This window comes from Catharus ustulatus, chromosome 8 (genome assembly GCF_009819885.2).
Source record: "Catharus ustulatus isolate bCatUst1 chromosome 8, bCatUst1.pri.v2, whole genome shotgun sequence".
NCBI classification, from domain to species: domain Eukaryota; kingdom Metazoa; phylum Chordata; class Aves; order Passeriformes; family Turdidae; genus Catharus; species Catharus ustulatus.
Genome location: NC_046228.1, coordinates 20597144 through 20620114, shown reverse-complemented (window position 1 = coordinate 20620114; position 22971 = coordinate 20597144). Strand labels below are relative to the sequence as shown.

Below are 22971 nucleotides of genomic sequence, written 5' to 3'. Positions count from 1 at the left end.
AGACATTCTTCATGATCTGTTTCTGAAACACTGCTTTCTATTGCCTCACCATTCATCACAGTAGATTTTAACAACCTCGTGGTGTAATGTTACTCATTTTGATAAGGCAAGCAGAAGACAGCAAGGAAAGGGTAAAAGATTAATGATGGAGGGTTAGTAAGGTGAAGTTCAGGTTTCAGGCATGCACGGATGGTCACCAACACACAGACTACAATTGACATATATACAGCACTTACTGGACTAGGAATTGCATCTGGGTCTATTCTGTGCCTGGGTTTCTGCTGGGGTGGCAGCTCATTAAGTTGCTATTTTTTTTTAAGTAAGAAATAAGAGTGCCAAAAAAAGAAAAAAAAAAAGAGAGAGAGAATATAAAACCAAAAAGTAACAGTGTTACTTCTCTCTACCCAAACCTATAGATACCTGAATTAGATACGTTTAGATACTGGTTCATGCAACAGGACACATCAGCTTCCATAGCATACACTGATCCCAAAACCAGTCTTGCCAGAACACTGGGCTTGGCTCTGAACGCCTTGCTAATGCAGTGGCTCACCTGCTCATTTTGGTTAGAAACTGAGGATTTATGTTTTAAGAACATGCTAACATGAAAGCAACTGACACAAGCCATTTGAGATTTCATTTAGTGGAAAAGAAGAGAGGCAGACAAGCAATTAAAGATTTATATTCTATGAAAAAAATACAATAGTAAGTTTTACATAAACTTGGAATCCAAAGAGGTAATTTTTTAAAACAGAAGTTCCTTCTGAATAACATCAGTTCTGCTCTAACTCAAGGCTACATTGTTTTCATAGCTTGGAAGTACAGAAACAGCATCAAGAGCAGTGCAAGAACAGCACAGTAGACTAGTGGCAATAATACCACCAGGCTTAATATTACTCATCGTTGCTAACCATTACATATAACTGCTTATCCTGTCTCAGAACCTCCACTCCGAAAGAAAATCCCAGTTTGAGAAGCTGTCCATATTTGACTGATGTAGCATCATGACTTCATGAGCCAAAAATACACAAAACAGTTTTTTGACAGATTATAGGAAAAGCACTACAATCACCTCCTACTAACCATACTTCAAACATAGATCACACAGTTCACAGACTGTCACCTCAAAACCTGAAATTAGTTCACCTTGGAAAATCATTATGCAAGAATCCAGAAATGGAGAAACAAGTTTAATCAAAGCCCTCAAGGGTTCTCAAAAGATAACACAATACAGAAAAAGACCTGAGGAATTAGAGCAGTGATTTCCATACGTAGTGCCTTTCTTTAGTCACTAAGAAAAATAGCGCCTCTGGGCTTATTCATCACAAAAGACTGAAGGTGGATAGAAGAGAGAAACTCAAGTAGGAAAACAGACTGATGGTCCTTGGAATGAAAAACCTGTTTTCAGCTTTGGTCTTTGTCAGTTGCTTTATGCAAAGACACCATGGCAGAGTTACACTGGTAAGAACAAGTAAACTTACAGGGCTAGGAATGGAATCTGGATCCAAGCGTTTTGGTGGAGGTGGTGGTCCAGGTGGACTTCCATAATTTGGTGCTCCTGGATAGGCTCCTCCATAGTTTGGCTGGGGACCCCTTATCTGTCCAAAGGAACCTTTACAAGAAAAAAACATAAAAATCAAACAGTGGCTTAATACTACACATTTCTTCATTTGGCACTTCCCACATTTCCTGCCATTATTAAAAAAAAAGAAAAACCCTCAAGAAAAATAAAGTCATGTACTTTTCAATTAATCACAATTAAACATATTTATCACAGTGCTTCAGCTTAGACTGGTACATCTCTATCGACAGACAGACAGAAACCTCAAAACTAGACTTAAGGAAACAGGTTTTCAGTCTGAACTCTATTAGCTCTACCTCAGCCCAAACCAGGAGACTACTGTAAATAGTTCCAGAGTTTGTAATTGTTGATTACAATGCACATTATGATCATGCACTATGAACATTTACCTGCAGAACTGTCTAATAGAAAGTGCACACAGAACAGCCACAAAAGCTAGTGGATGATCCCTAATTCTTCAAATTAAAGATATGCAAGGAGTTCCCGTGGGCAGTTTTGGCTTGCTGGAAATTAAAGTTAATAGGCTGATGTGCAATTTTTGTCTTTTGTTTTGTAACCACCTGAAGCTATTTCATATGGTTTTAGACAATTCCAGTCACTTACAGAGTAACAGCATGATTTAACCCATTAGTACTTTTACAGTTCATAGGAATTTGAACAGATTTTTTGAAGTAATTTAGCTGTCCAGCTATGCATGCATGGGGGATGGGATTCTCAATCCTAACATTTGCACCTGATTATTTATCACAGCTATCTGTAAGTGTTATTGATTAAAAACCAGTCAAAACTGGTTTTAATTCACTTTTAAGTACATTTAAGACATGCAAGCTTCTACAAGGGAGAAAAATATGGCTATGCAAATTAAAGGAGAAAACATAGCAACTCCTTTTTCAACGTTTAACAACTCCTTTCATACACATTGCATATACACAGTGGTCACAAATTTAAAAAATATAAAATAAGGCTTTTCAGTATTTCCGATGCCTATTTTTGAACAGGTAAGGTTGCAGACATCAAGTCAGAGTCCATAAAAAAATTTTGATCACAAGTTCTGGTAGTATTATGGCACTAATTGCTAAACACTTTTTTGGCCAAGTAAGCTAGTATTCCTTTAGTTACATTAATCTGATTAAAACCTGTATTATAAAATATCTTAGAATGCCACATTATATTATCTCAGACACGAGCACAGGGAAACAAGAGGGAAGTTTTAATGTGCAACCAGGAGCCCACAAGAGACAATGTGACATCTGGCTCCCAGTTTGCAGCATACAGAGAATAAGTAACTTAAAATTGCTATGGAAGCAATACTCACCATTCTGCTGCATTGGGTATCCTGGCTGAGGAGGATGAGTGGGAGGAGGTGGTCCATGGAGACCACTCATGGGAGGCCCAGGGTGCAGCCCTGCCATAGTTGATGGAGGTGGGGGTGAGGATACATGATTAGGCTGGGATGATGGTGGTCCAGCAACTGTCTGCCCAGGCAGTGGTGGGCCTGGCATGGCAGGTGGTCTTGGAGCGCCTGTGGTAGGAGGGTAAGAGGAAGGTCCAACCCCTGTAGAAGGAGGAGGTGGGGTAAAAGCAGGAACTTGAGTAGGTAGGCGCTGAGTTGATACTGTCTGAGCAGGAAATGGAGGCTGTGCCACAGGAAGACCCTGAGACACACTGGTAAGAGGGGGTCCTTGGCTTGTACTGTAAGGTGTGTAGAGACCAGATCTTGTTGCACTAAAGCTTCCTGAGACTGGAGGAACCGATGCTGGGGGACCAGGTAAGAAAAAAAAAAAAAAGATAAAACATCATTTTCTTCTATCCTCAAGATAATTAAGATGCAAGAAAAACCTATTTGCTCCACATCACCTCAGTAAATCTACCACTTTCTCATCTTCAGATGAACTTACCAGTACTAGCAGAGACAAGTGACTATTCTCCTAGACTGACAGCTGAAATTCCTTCAGGGGATCTAAAACTCAATAGTTCTATCACTGCCTTCTCTCTCAAAGTCTGAGCTGCTTATTTTACATAATCAGAATACATTTCAGGCTTCAGAGCCAGAAAAAAGGGCAAAGCCAGGAATATACAAAACATAAACCACCACAAGTCTATCCATAGATTTCTTGAACTAAGTTTCCGTCTTAAACTCCCCACTCAGTTGGAGTCTGTAGATCACTGGTTGTAACAGCATGAAACTAGCATCATTTGTATGTAGTGCTGTACTATTTCTGAGAATAATTTTTGACAAAAACACTGCCAAAAGGCCAAGAAAATCTGTATCCCCCTACCTACTCCTAATTTTCTTATAAAATCGATCTTACAAGACGCTTGTTAAGAAGTTCTTTAGCAAAACAATTTTTAAATAGTTTTGGACTTTTGCAGTCCAGCTTACACATAAAGACAAAACTCCACTCTTCAATTTAAAAAGTCCCCTAATCTACAGCAATGAGACTATAGAACTAATACCATAAATTCAGTTTCTACTATTTAAGTAAATGTCTTCTTGACTTCCAGCAGAACCCTACACACAATCGTTCAGAGTATTTTCAGTCCTTTGTGATTTACATTTACAGGGCCATTTTTCCTTTCTTGTTGGTTTTTTATTTTTTGTTTGTTTTGGTTTTTGGGGTTTTTTTTGTTTGTTTTTTGACTGGGCTGCTGCACAACAGTGGCAAGACATGTAGACTCTCCAAGGTGACGTAGGGGCAGACTGTACTGTGTTTCACAAGATTCACTAGTCAAGGACCAGTGTTACTCTCCTTTGTTACTCATGTTCCAGCAGTGCAAGCACTGTCCCCTACAATAGTCTCACATCTGTTTTCCCCAATTATGACCTTATTAGTTAAGAAAACTACTGTTTACCATGGCAAATGTAAACACTAAACACCCAGAGAATTCCCATAACCATATGGTAATGAATCACTGACAAGAAAAAATCTTTTATGAAATTACTAGCAAAAATGAAAATCAATAGCATACTTCTGAAGCCAGGAAACCTTACCATAGCCCAGTCCAGCTGGGGGAGGAGCAGAGGCTGCAGTACTGCCAATTGTCATCCCTGCCATGTGATTCCTGAGCTGCTGCACGCTGGCTGGGGGGGGCCCATATTGCTGGAACGTAGATATCTGGCTGACAGGCGTGGGTGCTGAGCCTGGCAGAAACGGCTGAGAAGCAGGTGGTCTGGGAGGGAAGATGAGAAACTGAATTGATTCCTCCTTATAGAAGAAGTTACAATTCTCTGTGCCTTTTAAAATTGTTCCAGCACATAAACACTATCTGGGTCTCAGATATTTACATGAAACATTGTAGTTCAGTTTTAGAAAATAATTACATATTCTGCATGTACCTAAATCCCTTTCATCAAACAAAAAAAAAATCCCCAAAAAAACTATTAGCTCTTAAAATACAAATCCTGTATTTTTGTTAACTCCATTTCAGTTATTGCCACAAATCAGAAATGCTGCATAGAGTCTCTAGGGTGAGCAACAGCAAGGCCTGCACAGTTATGTAAGAATGTTATGCCACTCAAAACATTTGAACTGCCCATGTCTATTGCCACTTTCACCACAGTGGTAATGGCAGTATCTTTCTGGAAAACATGTAGAAGAGCCTCAGATGACAGTAACTCAGGGACCCATAAGGGACAGAAGAGGGCCCAGAATCAATACTAAGAAGTTATTCAGTAAAGACTGTCACATGCTCCAGAGATCATTTCATACTGACAAGGAACAAGGGCTACAGTTGTGTGGGTGCAACTGATTTTTTTTAGGGGAAAATGAACACCTCAAAGAATGTCTTAGGAGAAGAGGTCTTCATCAGTCACTGACATCTGCTCATATCCTTTCACAGGTTTTTCATCTCCAGATATACTCACTGTCTAACAAATACCCCTGTGGTAAAACGTTGCTCCAAAACAATAACAAAGCAATGAAAAAAATCAATATCCACCACAAAACCCGAAGTTTGATTTAGATCTAAAAAGTCTAGACCTAGCACAAGTCTACCAAGGTGGGATTTTGTTACAATTCACTCTTCTCATATGCACCTCTGCACTGGGGCTGCTGAGGCTGGAATTCCATTCTGCACATCTCCATGTTCAAATTGATTGTATGCCAAGGGGCCAGAAGGATGAGACGCTCCAGAGGCTGGAGGAGGAGCTCCAGATGTTGGCGGGGCTCTTAATGAACCTACAACCATAAGGACAAAGAAATTAAAATACCAAAAATTATAGAAACAAGGGTTTGAACCAATTACCATGAAAAATTCAATTGAAGAATTGCTGTAACAACACTCAATGAGCAACAAATAATTTATGCACAAATATTTTTAGCCAATGTTACTAGTTACCATCTCCACACAGATCAAGCAGAAAATATGGGCTGTGGAAGGTGTTCAGAAGACAACTTCATCTTTTATGAAGAAAAAAAATTACCTTGTCAGTAAGGTACTGAATCCTCTCCCCTCCAAGTCCAATTATTTTTATCTAAACCAAGAGTATTCAGTGGAAACTAATGTTCATCACAAATCAGTTTTCCCTACCTCAAAGGTAAACAGGCTATGCAAGCAGATTCCATTTTCGAAAGCTACATGACTTACTGCATTTATATATAACATAATGGGACTGTTTTTTCCAACCTCTCAGGCTTGGAGGCTAACACAAATATTTTTCTATCTTTCAGACTGAGATGGTTCGGTCACAGCTCAAATATATTTGCCTCAGAAACCAGTCTTTCCACAGACCACCAAAATGTTGGACACAATACCAGCAGATCAACTGCGGTTTTTACTTCCAAAAAGAGAAAAAAGAGAATGTAAACTTGTCTTTTAATAATACTGTATTAACAAAGTTGGTAGTTAGAACAAGTGTGTGACCATGCCTGTTAACCACAAGGGAACCTATTTCACACAAGGGGTACCATTAAGTCCAGTGTCCCCTGAGACCAGGCCCACACATATGCAGCTGTGTCACTCTGACAGTGACTGGCATGGCAAGTTTCAAAGGGATTCTGAAACCTTCTTGTGAGGAATCATTACAAAATAGGAAATAAGGGGAGCCACTTCTCAATTCTACAGTATAATTTACACTCTAAAGCATGAGGTTTCAACTCATCTTTTATCTTACCTGCTATATCCAATTCTTAGCAAATCTGAAGTGAAGGAAGGAATTAACTAGACCTTGTATAACTGATAATTTTTCTGGTTTCATTCTTTATTACTAAACTTCCTCTTGTTCTTCATTTTGAAACAGGATTTAATTACTCTTAGAGACATTTATTATTTTTATATACTTTCATCTCATTAATCTTGTCTTTTCTGAACTACTGTTAAGGCACCTTCATCTTACTATTCCTCTGGCTAATCATTTCCCGATCTCTATTTGTACGTTATTTCTTTTTAATTTCCTTTGTGATACCTCACATCTATTTTCCAGAGTCTTTCCTTTGATAGTACATGTATACTGTTTGGCCTTCTTATATCTTTTGAAGGTGTATTTAATCCAATTTCTGGAGGGACCCTATGCACTTTTTTTATATACATTAAAGTTAAACTCTACCCCCAAATTTAACAGGCATACCATTTGACAAATATGTGCTTACTTCAGAAAAAGCTTTATAAGTATGTTTTTACTAGTTCTCATCTCAAATACACTTCTGTCACCCCTACTACAGACCACTCAAACAGTCACTGAAAAAGAAATCACTAGAACAGGTATAGGTATCTAGTGGTTTATTAGCCTAAAATTCATTATTCTTGACAAATCCTCAACATCTTTGCAATGTTCTTACTCATTTACAGACCTCAAAATGGAGGTAGCTTACAGCCAAATGGGAAATGCCTACAATTTTCCTCAAAGCCTTGAGCCTATATGGTTGTCTTCCGACACCCTAATCTTCTAAACAAATCGACACCTCCAGAAATAGCTCTTCCAAAATACCACTAGTTCAAAAAAAGGAAAAGTACAATATGGTTTCTTGCAGTATTTCTAATTCTTACATTTTGATTGCTAGTTGTGAAAAGATATTTCCTTCTTCAAGTCACAATTTTTTAGAAAAATAATTATTCCTAACATATACTTGGGTAAGTATAAGCCAAGGAAGTTAAAAACTTGTTTTTTCCCTTATACAAAAGGACAAGCTACACAAATTTCATTACTTCCAGCAACAGTTTCCTGGTGGTTTGAGGAAATTTTTCACTTCTTTGCAATGCTATAATTTCAAACCTTACCTTCCCTTTCAAGGGTGAGGTCCAGTTCATTTAAACTAAGGATTGTACCTGACAGAATCTGAATGGGCCAATCCAGGTTTTGAAATCAGACTTCAGAAAGCGTTAATCACGAGTCAGGTTTTATCTATGAATCTGCATGCATAAGGGATTTCTGCTAGGGTTATTTCTTCATATCCCATTTATGCTTCTGGAATACTGCCTACAAATAGATTGGGAAATGTCCCACCCACCTCTGCCTGAACAACCAGGCACCCAACCTTTGAGATAAATATCCGTATTAAATGGGAACTTGGCACAGAAGAAGTGACACGGCACAAACACTCCCACAGAAAGGACACCATTTACCTATGAAATTAGGTGCAAGAGAAGAAGTGTCAGAGTTGAGAGATACAGGAGAGCCCTTCGAAGGAAACCCCAAGGAAGGAAAGTAACCTGAAAAGACAGAATACACCAGTAAATCAAGCCTGAGAGAAAGCACTGAGACACAGCCTTTCCAATGCTGAGAAGTCTCCAGTCCAGAAAATATCTCATACAAAAAATTATTGTCATCTACCACCTCCTTCCTTAAACTATACTCCTTCTCTTCTACCATGCACAACATATTACAAATGCAGCCTTTACACTAATACAAGTGCTAACATTTTCATAAAGCAAGCCTGTGTAAAACAATATACAGCCTAATTGTTACTGGTATTCAGGTAATTGTATTTGTACCTTCAACTGCATGACCTCATCTGAACGAAACCAACAGACTGACTAAAGGACTGGGGCAAAACTGTCCTGATTCTTTCAGTATTCTCATAGCAAGAAGCAGCTATTTTCAGCTAGCACCAGAGCACTCCACTTCTGGTCCTCAGAAAGACTATCATTACTGCCATGGCATTCCCATGATTCCACTTAGAGTCAGGGTTTGTCACATAAATCAGATGTGAAATGCTCCCTGACTAAGGGTGGCACCGGCTCCCAGCATTTTTCCACTCACTCCCCAAAGCAATTTTACTGTTATTTTAAAAATAAATCCCTAAGACAACTACTTTGAAATTACAGAACAACATTGGCAGTTTTCCCTTTACCCGTTCTGAATTCCTGCCTCCAAAATTAATTATTTTTCCTCTATATTATGCAGCTACAATAGGTCTTGCCCCAAAGACTTGCAGTAAACACAAGGTGTTGGAGGTGCTGGCAGAAAGGATAACTGTCACTATTTTTACTATCACCTGTCTGCTGTCTCTGATAATGTGTTGTTCCTCTGATTCCCTCCTCCACAGGGATTTCATACTCAGCAGCCACTGACAGGTCAACCTCTGGCTGTTGAATTTTACATTTCTTTCTTCTAAAGATAGGAATCCTAAACAGCGGGCCCAAAATGCACAGTCTGACAATTCAGATTTCCTTAACACAGTCTGCTAAGTCCAGGAATGATGGTCTCAGAACAAAATATGGAAAAAAATCCCCACAAACTGTGGATGGCCTTTGCCTGATAATAACAATAAAGTACACGTGACACTACTTGAGCCTGGTAATAACAATAAAGTACATGTGACACCACTTGAGTAGTGCAATGCAGTTTTGTTGTTCGAATAAGACTACCTTGCTGCCCTCAGAGTCACACCACCTTTCAACCGCTACTGGCACAAAAATCTGCATTTTTAATCTGCACAAGTTTATATGAATGTTATCAAGGTATCTAGGTATGTCCTTACTGAGTTGTCCCAAAATTTAAAAAGGTAAACCAGAAATAATCTAGAAGAAAAAAGTTAATTCCCTTAAAAAGCAATGCTTTTCAGGCTTGCAAAATCTGAAAATTCTTGAAGTATCTGATAGAAGATGCTCATCAGTTTCTTTTCACAAACACCCTAATCACTCTTCACACTGCTAACAGCTAAAACCTCTTTTCTATAAATAGCTGTACTGATGCAACTTTTCCAAATCTGTGGTAATTTCTGTTCTTTTGAATCCCCTTCTCTCTTTTACTAAAGCAAGTCCAATTTCTCCCCAGTCCTTCCACTGGACAGAAAACACGATTTAGTCGCTGGTTACAGCAGGCAGTCAAAGCACTCCGTGCCTGAGCTCTGCCTCTGTTCTCCCAGGAAGCACAGCTTCTTTCCTCCACTCAGAAATGATTTTCATTACTTTCACAGGAATTCAAACCCCTTGTGAAATTAGTTCAAAACTCTCAGATTAAAAGTGCTGTTAGAAGAGATTTATTGACAGTATGGGAGGAAGAGGATTATGGAAAACAAAGGAGGATGGAGCGCTTGAATAACCTATTCTTTACCACACCACACTCTACCCTTTTTCTACACTACTCTACTAACTCTAGACAAAAATCCAACAGTGCAATTATTCAGCATCCAAATTTCAGTTCCCCACTTCTGTTAGTTTCAAGACAACTAGAGGCACTTCGATTGTTCTATCCTTCTCATTGAGTCTGGGTTAAAATTAAAGAAGTTGCAAAAGACTTAAGATGTATGTGCACAGGGGAACAGTACAGAGATGATTAGCATGACCAGCACAGTCCTAATTACTTTAAAACACTCATTTGAAACCAAAACAAATATTTTTAAGTTCATGTTGTGCTAATTTCAGCAAAACTGAAATCATCTTTGTGATCTGAAAAGGCAGACATACTTGCATTCAAAGCAATAGTATTTTTTCCTCTACATTTCAAATGTTAAAGCCCCTATTGATTTCCCAAAGCAATTAACATCCTTGAAAACCAAGACTCAAAGTTCTTTATTAAAATCGGTCTCTCTTTTGAAAACAGGAAAACAGAAGTTGACTTACTTATATTTTTTAACATACAAAAATAACAAAGGATATGATCCTGCAGAATCCGTGAAATTCTGGACTACATTAGCTTGCCACATGTCCACATACTTTTAATTGAATTTAAAGACATTAGAGAAAATAGCTCTGGAGTTGTACGTCTTAATCTTTTCGGATGGAGTGCAGAGCTTTCTATATAATAATGTAAGGCAGTGTCAATTATAAATCTGTTACACTCCCTAACTGCTGCCTCTCAACATAACCTCTCAACATCAGGAAGACTCTTCTAGTCATGTGCTTCAGGAACATAGGGACATGGACATGGAGAAAAAAGCAGGTTGTATCTCAACATGTTAATTTTATGACCTACCAAAAGAAGAGTAAGCCCTACTAAACTGAACAAGAGATAGTACAATAACCTCAGAATATGAGACAACATGATTTTTAGCATCATGCAAATCACATAGAGAAAAAAAGATAGTCACTACCACAAAAAGCCAGGATATTGTACAGCTACCCAGCAAACATTCCATGCATGCCATAATTCCCAGGTTATCAATCACGAAGCATTGGCTGAGCAGTACCTTGTGGAGGGGCTGGCTGTTGGTATCCTGGCATCGGCCCATTGTAAGCTCCGTACTGCGCCTGGGGAGCCCCTGGCAGGGACTGTCCGTAGGCAGGCTGCTGGTATCCCTGATAGCCAGGCTGAGGTTGCCCGTAAGGAGGCCCCGTGTGAGCTTGCTGGTTTACACTCATTGTGTTCACATCCCCAAACTAACCTCACCTGCAAAAAGGGGGGAAAAAATCACTTTTATTAGATATAAAACCAAACTGGCCAGCTTCCCTACTGTTTTCAAGTAAGTGAGAGATCCTAAGGTATTTGGGAAACTAAAACATTAATGGTAACTTACTGTTGCACAGCAATTTTTTCAAGTAAGATAAATGCTTTACAAGACCTATTTAAAACAGTATTTTCAGAAACTATGTTTTCTAATCAATTTACTCAGCATTTCATCCTGGTAAGACCTGTGATCATCATCTTAGATAAAAATACCATCATTTGCCATTCCATAGCAGATTATTATCAAGCTTCTTGAGAAACCTTTCAAACTACTTCCACCTCACAGAATCAGACCAACAGAAAATAGATTTCATTCTATAAATGAGCAATTCCTTAACATAACACTTCAATAACACTGAACAAGTTCAGCTGTCACCTCTGTGTTAGTTTACTTGATCATGTTTCCTTGTTACAAGCAGCACGCTTCACCATCCACAAAGGCAGCTGCTTGAAGTGTTTGATAGAATCTAGAACAGGACTAGCACAGGGTGCTATAGCCTTTTTTTTTTTCCAGCAACAGATGATTTAAAGTCCTTGCTATGTACATACATTTCAGAAAATAAAGATATTCCAAAAGCAAAATTTTCACCTAGGAAAGGTGTTCATAATGGAAAATAATTACAGGCAAAGATGGCACTAAAGGAATTATACCAAAGTATAAGACCGGAAACAGAGTGTCAGAGACAGGAGAGACACTTCTTAGCAAACTTTTTCAAGAAATCTTGCTCAACAGATCCCCAACTCCCCTAACTAACTGTATAAAGAGACTGACTAGCTTTATAACAAGAAAAGCAGAACTGTTATTTTTAGACCTCACACCAAGCAAGCAATTTGTACAACAGCAAGCAGGCAGTTAACCCACAGTGACTTTCATTTGTGGAGAATCAAGGAGATTACCTCAGGGGCAGGAGATTCCCTCATGGAGTGTTTCTTGTAAGAATATTTTGCATCCCCTGTACTTCTTTGGACACTCCATGTCACTGTTAGCCTCTTCAGCTAAGACTACCTACTACAGAAACATGTTTAGGGCAATAAATTATTTACTAAAAACCATCAGTTTATATAAAAATGCTAAGTAAAGGTAAAATAAATAACTAATATTGCCCTCATATTTTTTCCAAATTCTAGGATGAACTTGTGTGCTAAAGATACAAAGTAAATCTTAATATCTTAACACAGAGGAGACAGAGGCGGAATAGTCAGGAGAAACAAATCCTGACCAGGAATCTGTAGTTTAACTCAATCAGGTATCAAAGCCCCAGACTTGTTTGTCTACACTCTGATTAGGACATGCCAAACAATGCTAAGGTTGGTTCTTCACATTACCAAAAATATGATGCCAAAGAATTATTTCAGGAACTGACACCACAGTTGTACAGCAAAGCTACTGGAAGAACTACAGCTCTGTAAGAATCTCATGAAGAAATTCTTTTGTACATACAATAAAGGGAATACATATATCACAACGAGGAGATTCAATTACTTAAAAAAGAAAGCTAGCACAAAACATAAAAGCTACGTTTAACCTCCTATAGCTAGTAAACATGACAAATGTCAATACTAAGATTACTAATACATACTTTGAAAATAGATTTTAAGCTTTTACAAAAGGAAATATATGAAGTTTTACACTTTTATTCTCCAAGCTGTACAAGGACAAAGATAGGGTTATTGTTTAGAAAAATCGCTCCTCTGAAATATTTAAAGGCAATTTGCTCTTCAAAGTTAACATGTCATTTGCAATAGCTTACAAGAGCATGACGGAATTTTTCATCAGCCCGCAGTGGTTCTAAACACGATTACCCTCTTGCTGTCACGTTTATAACCTGTAATCTCTAAAAATTCTGGTTTCCCACACTACCTTTGACTTAGTTCTACAAAACAGTCTAACCTGAGCAGCCATGTGGCCAGGAAGTCTGGACTTTGGGACCCGCTCCCTTCCCAAGTACCCTGAAAGGTTAACCTCTTCCTGCCCAGGCAGGAAAGCAGTGTCACCGCACTGCAATCACAGACCTACTCTCAGCCACTTCCTTCTCTGTATCAACAGTAAAGCCAGAGAGTGCCTCCAGCAAACGTGGGAGTACAGGGAAGGAAGAACACCTTGAGAGAACTCCTCTACCTGCACATCTTGGAACATCTGGGCAGGGTTTTCTGCCAAGGAAGGAGGGCTGTGTTCTCTTCTTCCTGCCCCTTCTTATTGGATTGCACATGAGGAACCTGGCTTCTAGTCCCTGCTCTACAAACAGGTCTCTCCTCCAGGAAGAGATGTAGAGTAGCAGTATTCCACAGAATAGCTCCTGAGCTATAAGCACTAGGACACTTTTCACAAGTTAGACCTGCAGAAATCCCTGAACAGATCTAATGTTTGAATTACTACAGGGCAGATGAATCTTTCATGTTTTTTCTCCTGTTTTTCTAAAGCACAATGGGACAAGAACTCAAGCATGTCCCTTTCAGAAGTAAACCACTTCTGACTTACTACTGTGAGTGTATACTCAGTAAGTAATCTTACCTGAGGATCTTTTACTATTCCCTTTTCAGCCTTTTCTCCCTCATGTGACTATCAGTATTTCCTGCCTGAGCAGGTGATATCTGTCAGCTCGTTGCTCCACCCACAATACCAAAACTGATGGGTAAGCTGATTTAATGCACAGAGAAAAAGAGTTTTGAGATAATCTCCTACACTTTTGTAGAAAAAGCAGCCACATCTTGTTTGATGGTTGCAACTCAATGGCCCAACTGAAAGGCAGATACACCTCAGACCTTGAGCTAGCCCATGTGCCAGCCAGCACAGGTTCATCTCCACCACAGCACAAGCTGATGCTTGCTCTACACTGGCAGAGGGTGAAGGAGGGAGACTTAAAGAACAAGTCCAGTGCTGAAGCTGTGGACAAGGCTGCTTCGTTATTTTTGTGCCCAACTTGCTCTGAACTTGCTTGTGGCACACTGATGTGAAATATCATAAGGCAGGACAAAGAGTATTTGCCTCTGAGAAGGTGGAAGTTGTCACTCAGCGAGTCCTTTTTCCCTCTTCTCCAGTACAAGTTAATTGTATCAAACACTCATCTTGTTTCCACTCAAAAATCATCTCAGTGTAAATTAGACCTGGTCACTTGAAGAGATACAGAGAAAGGGAGAATTTTGTGTTCTGTATGACATAAAGGGTGGCTGGGATATGGAGAATGACAGAAATAATACATATACCAGATAGGGAGAAATGGAGGCAACAGGCCATTTCACTGGATAAAAATGCTGAACATATTCCTTTGTATGCAGTAACACACTATCAAAACTAAGCCAAACATAATACACATGGTGTTGAACATCATATTCTACTCAGCAGTTACAATACACAAAACTCAAATAGGCAGGACTGATGCTAGAGAAAAAAAAATCCTATGACAAATGGTCATTACCATGAACAACAATTTTCCTGAAAAGCAGGAAGCAGTCACTCTATACCATTTTCTGTTCCTCTGTATAGAGGCAGCTGACCATGAGGTTTTGGTCTACACAGTTAAAAAGCTACAATTACATCAGAAGGCTGTTGAACAAGACAGAGACCAGTGAAGATCAGCAATAAACTGACAGGAGGAAAATACACAGGAATAATGTAGGGAGTGCAGATTATCTACATTTTTACAATAGCTTCAAGATTACTTAGTATCCAAACAAATCAGACCACTGTGAAGTTTTTATGACATGCTTCAAAAAAACCTAGTAATTCATATGAGTTCATTTCAATGAGCAAATTTCCCAAATCACTGAAAGCTTCATCTTTTTTTATAGTCTGCATTCACTATTAACTCCCTTTTGAAACTGAAAAGCTTGATCTCATCAGTTCTTGTTCACTTTCTGATGGAAAGCATACAGCAAAATTACTGTCCTTCAGAAAGGTACTAATGCCTTTTTTACTGGTCCCACAGAAAGAAAAAGCCTATTGTTTCAACTTCTGAGGAGACTGACACTTAAAAAAAACCACACCCAAACCTACAATAACAAAAAAATCCCACACACAACCCAATACAACCACATGATCCCATATGTTATCCTGAAACTGAAGGACATATATCTATTTAACTATTTCATTTCCTGAAGATGGGATAGAAGGAGAGCACCAATAATTCAGAATATTGCCTACGATACTTGTAATGTTTCTGTTCTGCAACTTTGTGCAAGCAGAAAGGTTTTGCTATTCTTACAAAGACCTAGACTCTGGAGCTAAGAACACTCTTCAGAAAGGGAAACATGCTTGCTTTTGTTTCATTGACAGCTTGACTAGGTCGTCTACGAGCACTCATGGAACACTTGGTTCTTTTCAGATATAAAAAATTACTGTGTGGTTTTGGTTTTTTGGGTTTTTTTTTCTATAGAAAATCCTGGAAAAGAAACTCATGTCCTAGAAGTCAGAAACTGCCAACTAATCTGTAAGCTCACAGGCCATTGTAACAAATGCCTCCCACACATTTGTCCAAATCAACCCAAATGGCAATACCGTAATCAACTCCAATCTGGTTGTAGTATGTGGCACTCTCCCTTCCTGCCTGTGCAGATTCTCAACTTGTTACACCACAGGTAATATTTTCTTCACCTCTGCATTTTGAGTTACTACCAAAAACATCTGTTTTAACAGTTCCTGAAAAGCATAAGACACAGTTTTCAAAGTGAATCTAAGCATGATCACTTCTATATTCTTCTAAAGAAGGCCACACTAAACCCAGTTTCATTAGGCTGGTTCATCATCCTGGGCAAGGTACAATACAGTATATAAGTTACAAGAGTGGAAGTGATTAAAAAAAAACCCAGCTTAGTCTTGACCTAACCTTAAAACTACCACTACTTCCAAGCCCTGACATCAACACAAGATTTCTACCTCAATAATATTTTATACTCTGTTGACTCAAGTCTCCTGGTGGATTGATTCACATTTCTATCTCTGTAATAAAGCTCTAGGAAAAGATCTGAAAAATGCTCTGCTGTGAACATGGCTTCTGAAGAGCAACCTCATGGAGGCAAAAGTCACTGACAATACAGCATCAACAAAATCACAGTGAAAGATCTCTCTGTTTCCTAGCTATCTCCACACACGTGAACATATATGTTACAATGAGTGAAGTAATCTGAGTCATTTCTGTGAATCTTGCACAAGCATAATTGATTAGAAAAAGTCACATGACCAGCTTCAAATTTAGAGAAGCGGTCAGAAGGAAGAAAGGAATAAAGGGAATGTATAGAATAAGACTAAAAAACAAGTTTTCTTCACATACATTGTAACACTGGCCATCTCTGTGCTCTGACTTCCTCTACACAAACACACATTACACAACTTCCATCACTTGCAAGAAACAAAAAGAGGTCAGAAACAGCTTTTCTTAGTACCTACTGCCAGTTTATACTGTCTTTTAGTGCTTTCTATGTTACCAATGAACCTTGCTGAACATATAAAAACAAGCTCTATCTTCACAATTTATCTCTAACACAGCTTTTCAAACCTAAAGAACAAGAAACATCCACCTCTCTTCTGCAGAGACCTTGCTGTGATTACTGTTCGTCACTCTTTGTACCTTGCCCTTCCTTAGCCAACCATTTGGTTTTTGACCCTCCTTCTGATAGCAAGTGTTACAGGAAGATTTTTCCTACCATTGTATGAAAAAAACACTCAAAGAAGTACAAGCACCAAACCACTCATCAAAGAAATAATCCTTTAAATAGCTGTTCACTGCTAAAAGTCAACTTTCAGCCATGAAAATAGAACCTGGAGTGTCACAGCATATTAAGAAGCAATTATATATTCTTTATATTGATGTTCACTTCACAGTCTGTCTACAACAATAAAAGGATCCTGAATGGCACAGCTTCAAGCCAAAAAAGGTAACTCCATTAGGAACAACCTGTTCCACAAGAAAATGGATAGAAATGCTTATGCTCTCCCAGGGTGTATATATGTGACTGAAAGTAAATCTCCTTTAAAGAGGAATGCTTGGAAGTTTTAGGCTACATATATTTCTATTTGTCCCATAACTGGCACACCTGCTCTAGGAGAAGAAAGAAACAATGTTTAAGCCAGTTTCCTAAATTTAGTCATGAAGACTTCACATTAATAAAAAGCAAAGACAAGCACAAAATCAGTAGTGATCTCCCATTTCAGTGATGTGACTTTACATTGCATGTAAAAACAACTAAAAGAACTTGCATGTTATGTCTCAGATAGTGACTCTGTCCAACATTCCTCACAACATTTGGTACTACAGAATCCTATTTCTAGAGCCATACAGAAATGGATCTAGAAATATTTTTAAGGAATTGCCACATTCATAGCTAACAATCAACTGAGTACCAAACTGAAAAATAAATCTATATTTTTAATGACAGTACAAACATTAACTCCTGTGGGAAATTCCTAGGCGTAAGCAATTCTCTTATGTCCTAGCAACCACTTCCATTAGCCAGGAAGTTTAAAAAGAACTTCAACTACAGCCCAGTTTGGATGGTTTTGCAGTCTCTCTCAGAAATAAGTACATTAAAAAAAAAACCCAAAAATCGAACTAATGGAAACTAAGCTTCATCATACTCCATCAAAAGCATTTCCCAAAAAGAGAGAAAGCAAATTCCAACAACTGAAAATAAAACACATTTAAAACACCATCTATACAGAAAGCAAGAGTCCCATCTTGCGTAACAATCTTTTCGAGACTACACTTGTATTCCGATCATGCCATCTCCTTTACTTCTTCCTTTTTTCACAGACACAGACAAGCAACTACTAAGTTTTACTACCAAATCCAAACAATCTCAGCAGCAGATCTCCGCAAGGGACGACCATCCTTTGCAAAGCTCGAATGAATGAAAGCTTGAACAGCACAGCACAAACGCCAGGGGAAGGATCCGCGGATTACAGGAGATTAGGGAGGCTGCAGAGGGGGGTATCTGACTCGCGGCGCACCCCGGCCAAAAAGAAGCACTCGGTTCTCCGTGCCGGCCCGACCCGAAACCGCCGGGTATCGCCGCACCACGCCGGGATACCGGCGGGTCTCTCGGGGCAGCCCAGGCACTGGAAGTGCAGGCCCCGCCGGCAGCCGGCCCGGCCCCCCAGGCCACCGGCACCGGCCGGGCCGCGGGCGATGCGGACGCTCCGGGGCGGGCGCGTTCCGGGGAGCCCCGGCGCTCTGCAGAGCCTCCGGGGGCGCGCAGCACCGTGGGCCCGACACCTCACCCGCCCGGGCGCCACCGGGCCTCGGAGGAAGCGGCAGCGCCGGCAGCGCCTCGGGTCAGGGCCGCGGCTGGAGCGCCGGGCGCGGTGCCACCCACCCGCTCGCCCGCCCGCCAGCCCGCCCGCAGCGGGCACCGCACGGCCCCGCCGGTGGGCCCAGCCACCCGGAGCCCCCTCAGGCCTCACTCACCGCCGGTGCCGCCGCCACTGCCGGGCCCACTTCCGGTTCCCGCCCCGCCGCTCCCCGCCCGCCGCTGCCACGTCCGCGCTCCGCCCGCCGGGGCCCGGATGCGGCGCAGGCGCTGGGCGGCCCCGCCGCTGACGTCCCGCGGGGGCGGGGGTGGCTGCGGGAAGGGCTGCGGGGCCGCTCCTCGCGCCGCCCGAGCCAATACTGTCCGCACGGGCCCCTGCTGAGCCGCGGCCACCAGTGACCACGGTGCTCTGGGCCGCCTGTCCCACCAGCGGCCTGTGAAAGACCGCGACAGGCGAGCAACCCGGGCCAGTTCTGCACCAAGGTGCAGAGTTGTTCACTCCCTACTGTCAGCAACGGAGTGATCATCCCTTCGTGCTCGGTACCGGTGAGGCCACACCTCAAGTACTGCCTTCAGTATGTCCTACTGGCCCACTCACTTCAGGAAGGGCATTGAAGTGCTGGAGCGTTCCAGAGAAGGGCAGCAAGGCTCGTGAAAGGTCTAGAAAACTTGTCTTGCAGAAATGGGCGAGGAAGCCGGGATTGTTTCCTCTCAACAAGAGGAGGCTCTTGGGGGATCTCATTGGCCTCTACAACTGCCTGAAAGGAGCTTGCAGTGAAGTGAGCACTGGTCTCTTCTATGGCTACAGAGAGGACAAGAGGAAATGACCCAGAGCTGACACAGGGGAGACTCAGATTAGATATTAGAAACATTTTCACTGTTAAGGTGGTCAAGCACTGGAATAGGTTGCCCAGGAATGTGGTGGAGTCACCACCCCGGAGGTGTTTAAGAGGCACCAGGATCTGGTGCTGGGTAATGTGGTTTAGTGCCTTAGGGGTTACGGTGACAGTGCTAGGTGGATGGTTGGACTCAATGATCTCAAAGGTCTCTTCCAGCCTTGATGAGTCTGTGATTGTGTTGGTGTGTGCCCACCAGCAATATGCAGTGGCACCAGATGGGTAGTGCTATAGTACTGGCAATGGAGAAGTCAAGCAATGGCATCACAGCAAAAGTACATCCTCTGGATGTTACAGTACAATGATATTAGTCACTGAGAGCCAAGCACATGCAAAATAAGGAAGAAGTAAGGGTAAGCTTGTTATTCAGTACCTTAACAAAAAATTATGTTTTAAGCCTTGTAGGAAAGAGGGAACATGGACCTTAATTCTTCTATAACTCCCTGGCTTGGGATGGCTAGGAGGTCTTGTCTGTCATGGTCCTAAAGAAAAACCCCTGAAACACTCTGCTCCACTCTTGAGACCCCATCCAGAGACCTGCATCGAGGTCTGAGGTCCTCAGCACAAGACATAAACCCATTGGAGCAGGTCCAGAGGGAGGCCGAGAAAATGGTCCGAGGGATGAAGGCTTCACCCTAAGAAAGGCTGAGAGAGTTGGGTTTGTTCAGCCTGAAGTTTTTGAGGATACCTTATTGTGGTCTTTCAGTACTTAAAGGAGGCTTTTAAGAAAGCTGAAGACAGATTTTTTTAAGAGGGCTATAGTTATAAGACAAAGGGTAATGGTTTTAAATGAGGGGAGATTTAGACTAGATACAAGGAAAAAAAATTCTGCTACGAGGCTGGTGAAGCACTGTAACAGGCTGCCCAGAGTGGTGACAGATGCCCCATCGCTGGAAATACTCAAGGTCACGTTGGACAGGGCTCTGAGCAATCTGATATAGTTGAAAATGTCCTTGCTCATTGCAGGTGTTTTGGGCTAGATGATCTTTAAAAGTTCCTTCCAACCCAAACTATTCTATGGTTTTATGACCTGGTTGGGCTCTCTTGGCCATTGAGTCTATGTAAGCAGTGCCCTGCAGAGAAGAATCCTGTGTGTAGCTAATCCCAGCTATTCTGGTCCCATGTGTAGTATTACGAGTGGGTGTAGGGGATGTCAGGGAGCAGCACGCTGCAGTGGGAGCACAGTACATCTATAGTCTGCCTGTGGCTCTCAGGGCAGGCACACAGTGCTGCTGCATAACACTAGCTGCATGGGGAAAATAGAAGTGGAGAGCACATTAATTGCAAGCTAGTTTTGTTCAATTCATTGGGTCAGGTGCTATCACCTGATTTGTATAAGTCTGTGCCTGTGATATGTCCTTGCCTGAAACTCATACTAATGGATCCTGGGTACTGAGTGACTCTAAGATTTGCATTTGGAATGCAAAATGGAAATAAAATTTTTACTGAAATGCTTCCAGCTTTAAGAGTGTCAGACAAAGCTCTGGAGAGACAGGAGGTGTGCTATTTTCAGCCACGTTCCGGTGAGAGAGCCATCGTGTATGCGGGGGGGCACAGAGGGTGAGATTGACATGACACGTGTGTAGGACAACTCTGGCCCCTTACCAAGGGCAGAATCAAATGTCTAATCATAGGCAGAGCAGCAGCTGAGAGTTCAGAAGAGCAGTGAAGGCTGAGCTTGACAGTCTCAATTCGTGTGTGTGTGTGAACTTCAAGGAGAAAGTGAGCAGAGGGCCTTGTGGGGTCTGGAGAGTGGTGGTGTGAACTGTGAATATGGGAGTAGAAGATTCTGCCTGTTAAGAACTGGAGTCTACTGAAGTTGTGAAGACAAAGTATCTAAAGCACAGAAATCATGGGAGCTGAAGAAGAAATGCTCATCACTCTGTCTGGAGGTGCCCCCTGGGGCTTCCGTCTGCAAGGGGGTTCAGAGCAGAAAAGACCCCTGCAAGTGTCAAAGGTAGGACCTTGAGGTGTGAACTGTGAGAGCAAAGTTGTTCTGCTGAACTAAGATATCCCTACTGAGTCAGGCATCTTTCATTACTGTTAAGGAATACAGGAACTCCTTACCTTGGCAGCAGATCTTGAAAGGAAAGCTTGGGGGGTTGCTCAAGCAGGGTGTGAGGTGGGCTGCAGGTCCTGGAATAGATGCTGTTGAGGTAGAGACAAGTGTCAGGTGAGGACCTGCTTCAGTGCAGGTCTGTACAGCTCAGACACTCTGTAGGCTGTACAGCATTCCTGAGCTGTCAGCAGAGCTCTAACCATAGAGACAGTGCAGGGAAAAGGGCTCAAATATGGAAACTTCAATACTCATGTAAGACATCTAACTAAAGCAAAAAATAAATTGAAGCAGTAAAAGCCATATTTTTAATTCAGCTACCCCTAACACTTCATTATCATATTCCAGTTTTCAAAATAGATGCACATTTCTTAGTGCCTCTTCTGTTGGTTAAAGTTTTCCAGCACTGTCTGAAGTGAGTATTTGTGATGCTCTAAGCAGCAAATGCTGGTTTAATTTCAAGAATTAAAGAAAAACAGTTTTTTGGATAGGAGATTTTAAAAATGGAATAAACATGAACCTTGTGTTGCACTACTTTTGATAAACAGCTGTTACTGTTGTCTTTTTAGAAAGACTACTGAATAGATTGAAAACTAGGGAAAAAAAAGGTCCTCTTTATTAAGCTCATAACAGCTGCATTAGCCTTGACACAATGATATCTTGGAATATCTCACTGGAAGGCACCCAGCAGCAGAAATGAAAAAATGCTCTGCCCGGATCCTTCTGTTTCCATGAGCAGACCATGCCTCTGACAGCATTTTGAAATTAAATGTGTTGGCTCACCCCAGATCACAGAGTGTTTGTCTGTAACTTTTGCCAAATGGTTTGGAATCCCATAGCTTGGCCTTGAAGTGAATGTTTCTTATGTAGAGAAAGATGATTTTTCTCCAGAAAAACAACTTCTGCACAGACTCATAGAGTTTCAGGTGTTAAAAAAAAAGAATAAATATCCTTGAAACAGGTGTCTGGCATCAGTGCTTCTTAGGAAAATGGACTTTTCAGGGGCTACATTAACTCTCCATGGTCTAAGATTATTGTGACTCTTGTTTTTCCCTCAGTAGATAAGAAACTGGGACTGAAGAGGGAGGAGATTGTGAGTGTCTATAAGGATTACTCAGGATTGAAGAGCAGCAAGAACTAGTCATTACCCAGGCTAAGTTGCACCTTAAGGTGAATGGAATATTGCTCAAGGATTAGTAGCACTTGCAGGAAGGTATTAACTAGAAGCAGCTCTCACCCAGAGAGTGCTGTACTGGTACAGTGCTGTACTGTTCTGAGTGCTGTACTTTTAAGTCTAGCAATACAAATACATATAATTTTACAATACTTGGATATTACATTAAAATAATTATGGAAAATATAATTTATA

At 41.0% G+C, this 22971-nt stretch overlaps 2 protein-coding genes across 6 annotated transcripts in view; one reads left to right on the top strand and one right to left on the bottom strand.

Annotated features, from left to right (window-relative positions):
• SEC24C (SEC24 homolog C, COPII coat complex component) overlaps nt 1-18849 on the bottom strand; it is a 38505-nt gene extending 19656 nt beyond the window's left edge. Inside the window, exons 1-8 of one of the 5 annotated variants that reach the window (XM_033066142.1) lie at nt 18809-18849; nt 11152-11351; nt 8144-8230; nt 5619-5760; nt 4575-4753; nt 2898-3338; nt 1482-1612; nt 237-305 (exon numbers count right to left, since the gene is read on the bottom strand). In XM_033066142.1, coding sequence (XP_032922033.1) covers nt 237-305; nt 1482-1612; nt 2898-3338; nt 4575-4753; nt 5619-5760; nt 8144-8230; nt 11152-11323 — 1221 coding nt within the window. In that variant the 5' untranslated portion in view covers nt 11324-11351; nt 18809-18849. The remainder of the gene's footprint in view (nt 1-236; nt 306-1481; nt 1613-2897; nt 3339-4574; nt 4754-5618; nt 5761-8143; nt 8231-11151; nt 11352-18808) is intronic. The other 4 variants (XM_033066146.1, XM_033066143.1, XM_033066145.1 and 1 more) reach the window with 4 other exon arrangements.
• A 326-nt stretch (nt 18850-19175) lies between these two features.
• The window catches only part of SYNPO2L (synaptopodin 2 like), a 36683-nt gene continuing 32887 nt past the window's right edge, over nt 19176-22971 (top strand). The window contains exon 1 of the mRNA XM_033065497.1: nt 19176-21503. Within this exon, the coding sequence (XP_032921388.1) occupies nt 21399-21503 (105 nt within the window). The 5' untranslated portion in view covers nt 19176-21398. The remainder of the gene's footprint in view (nt 21504-22971) is intronic.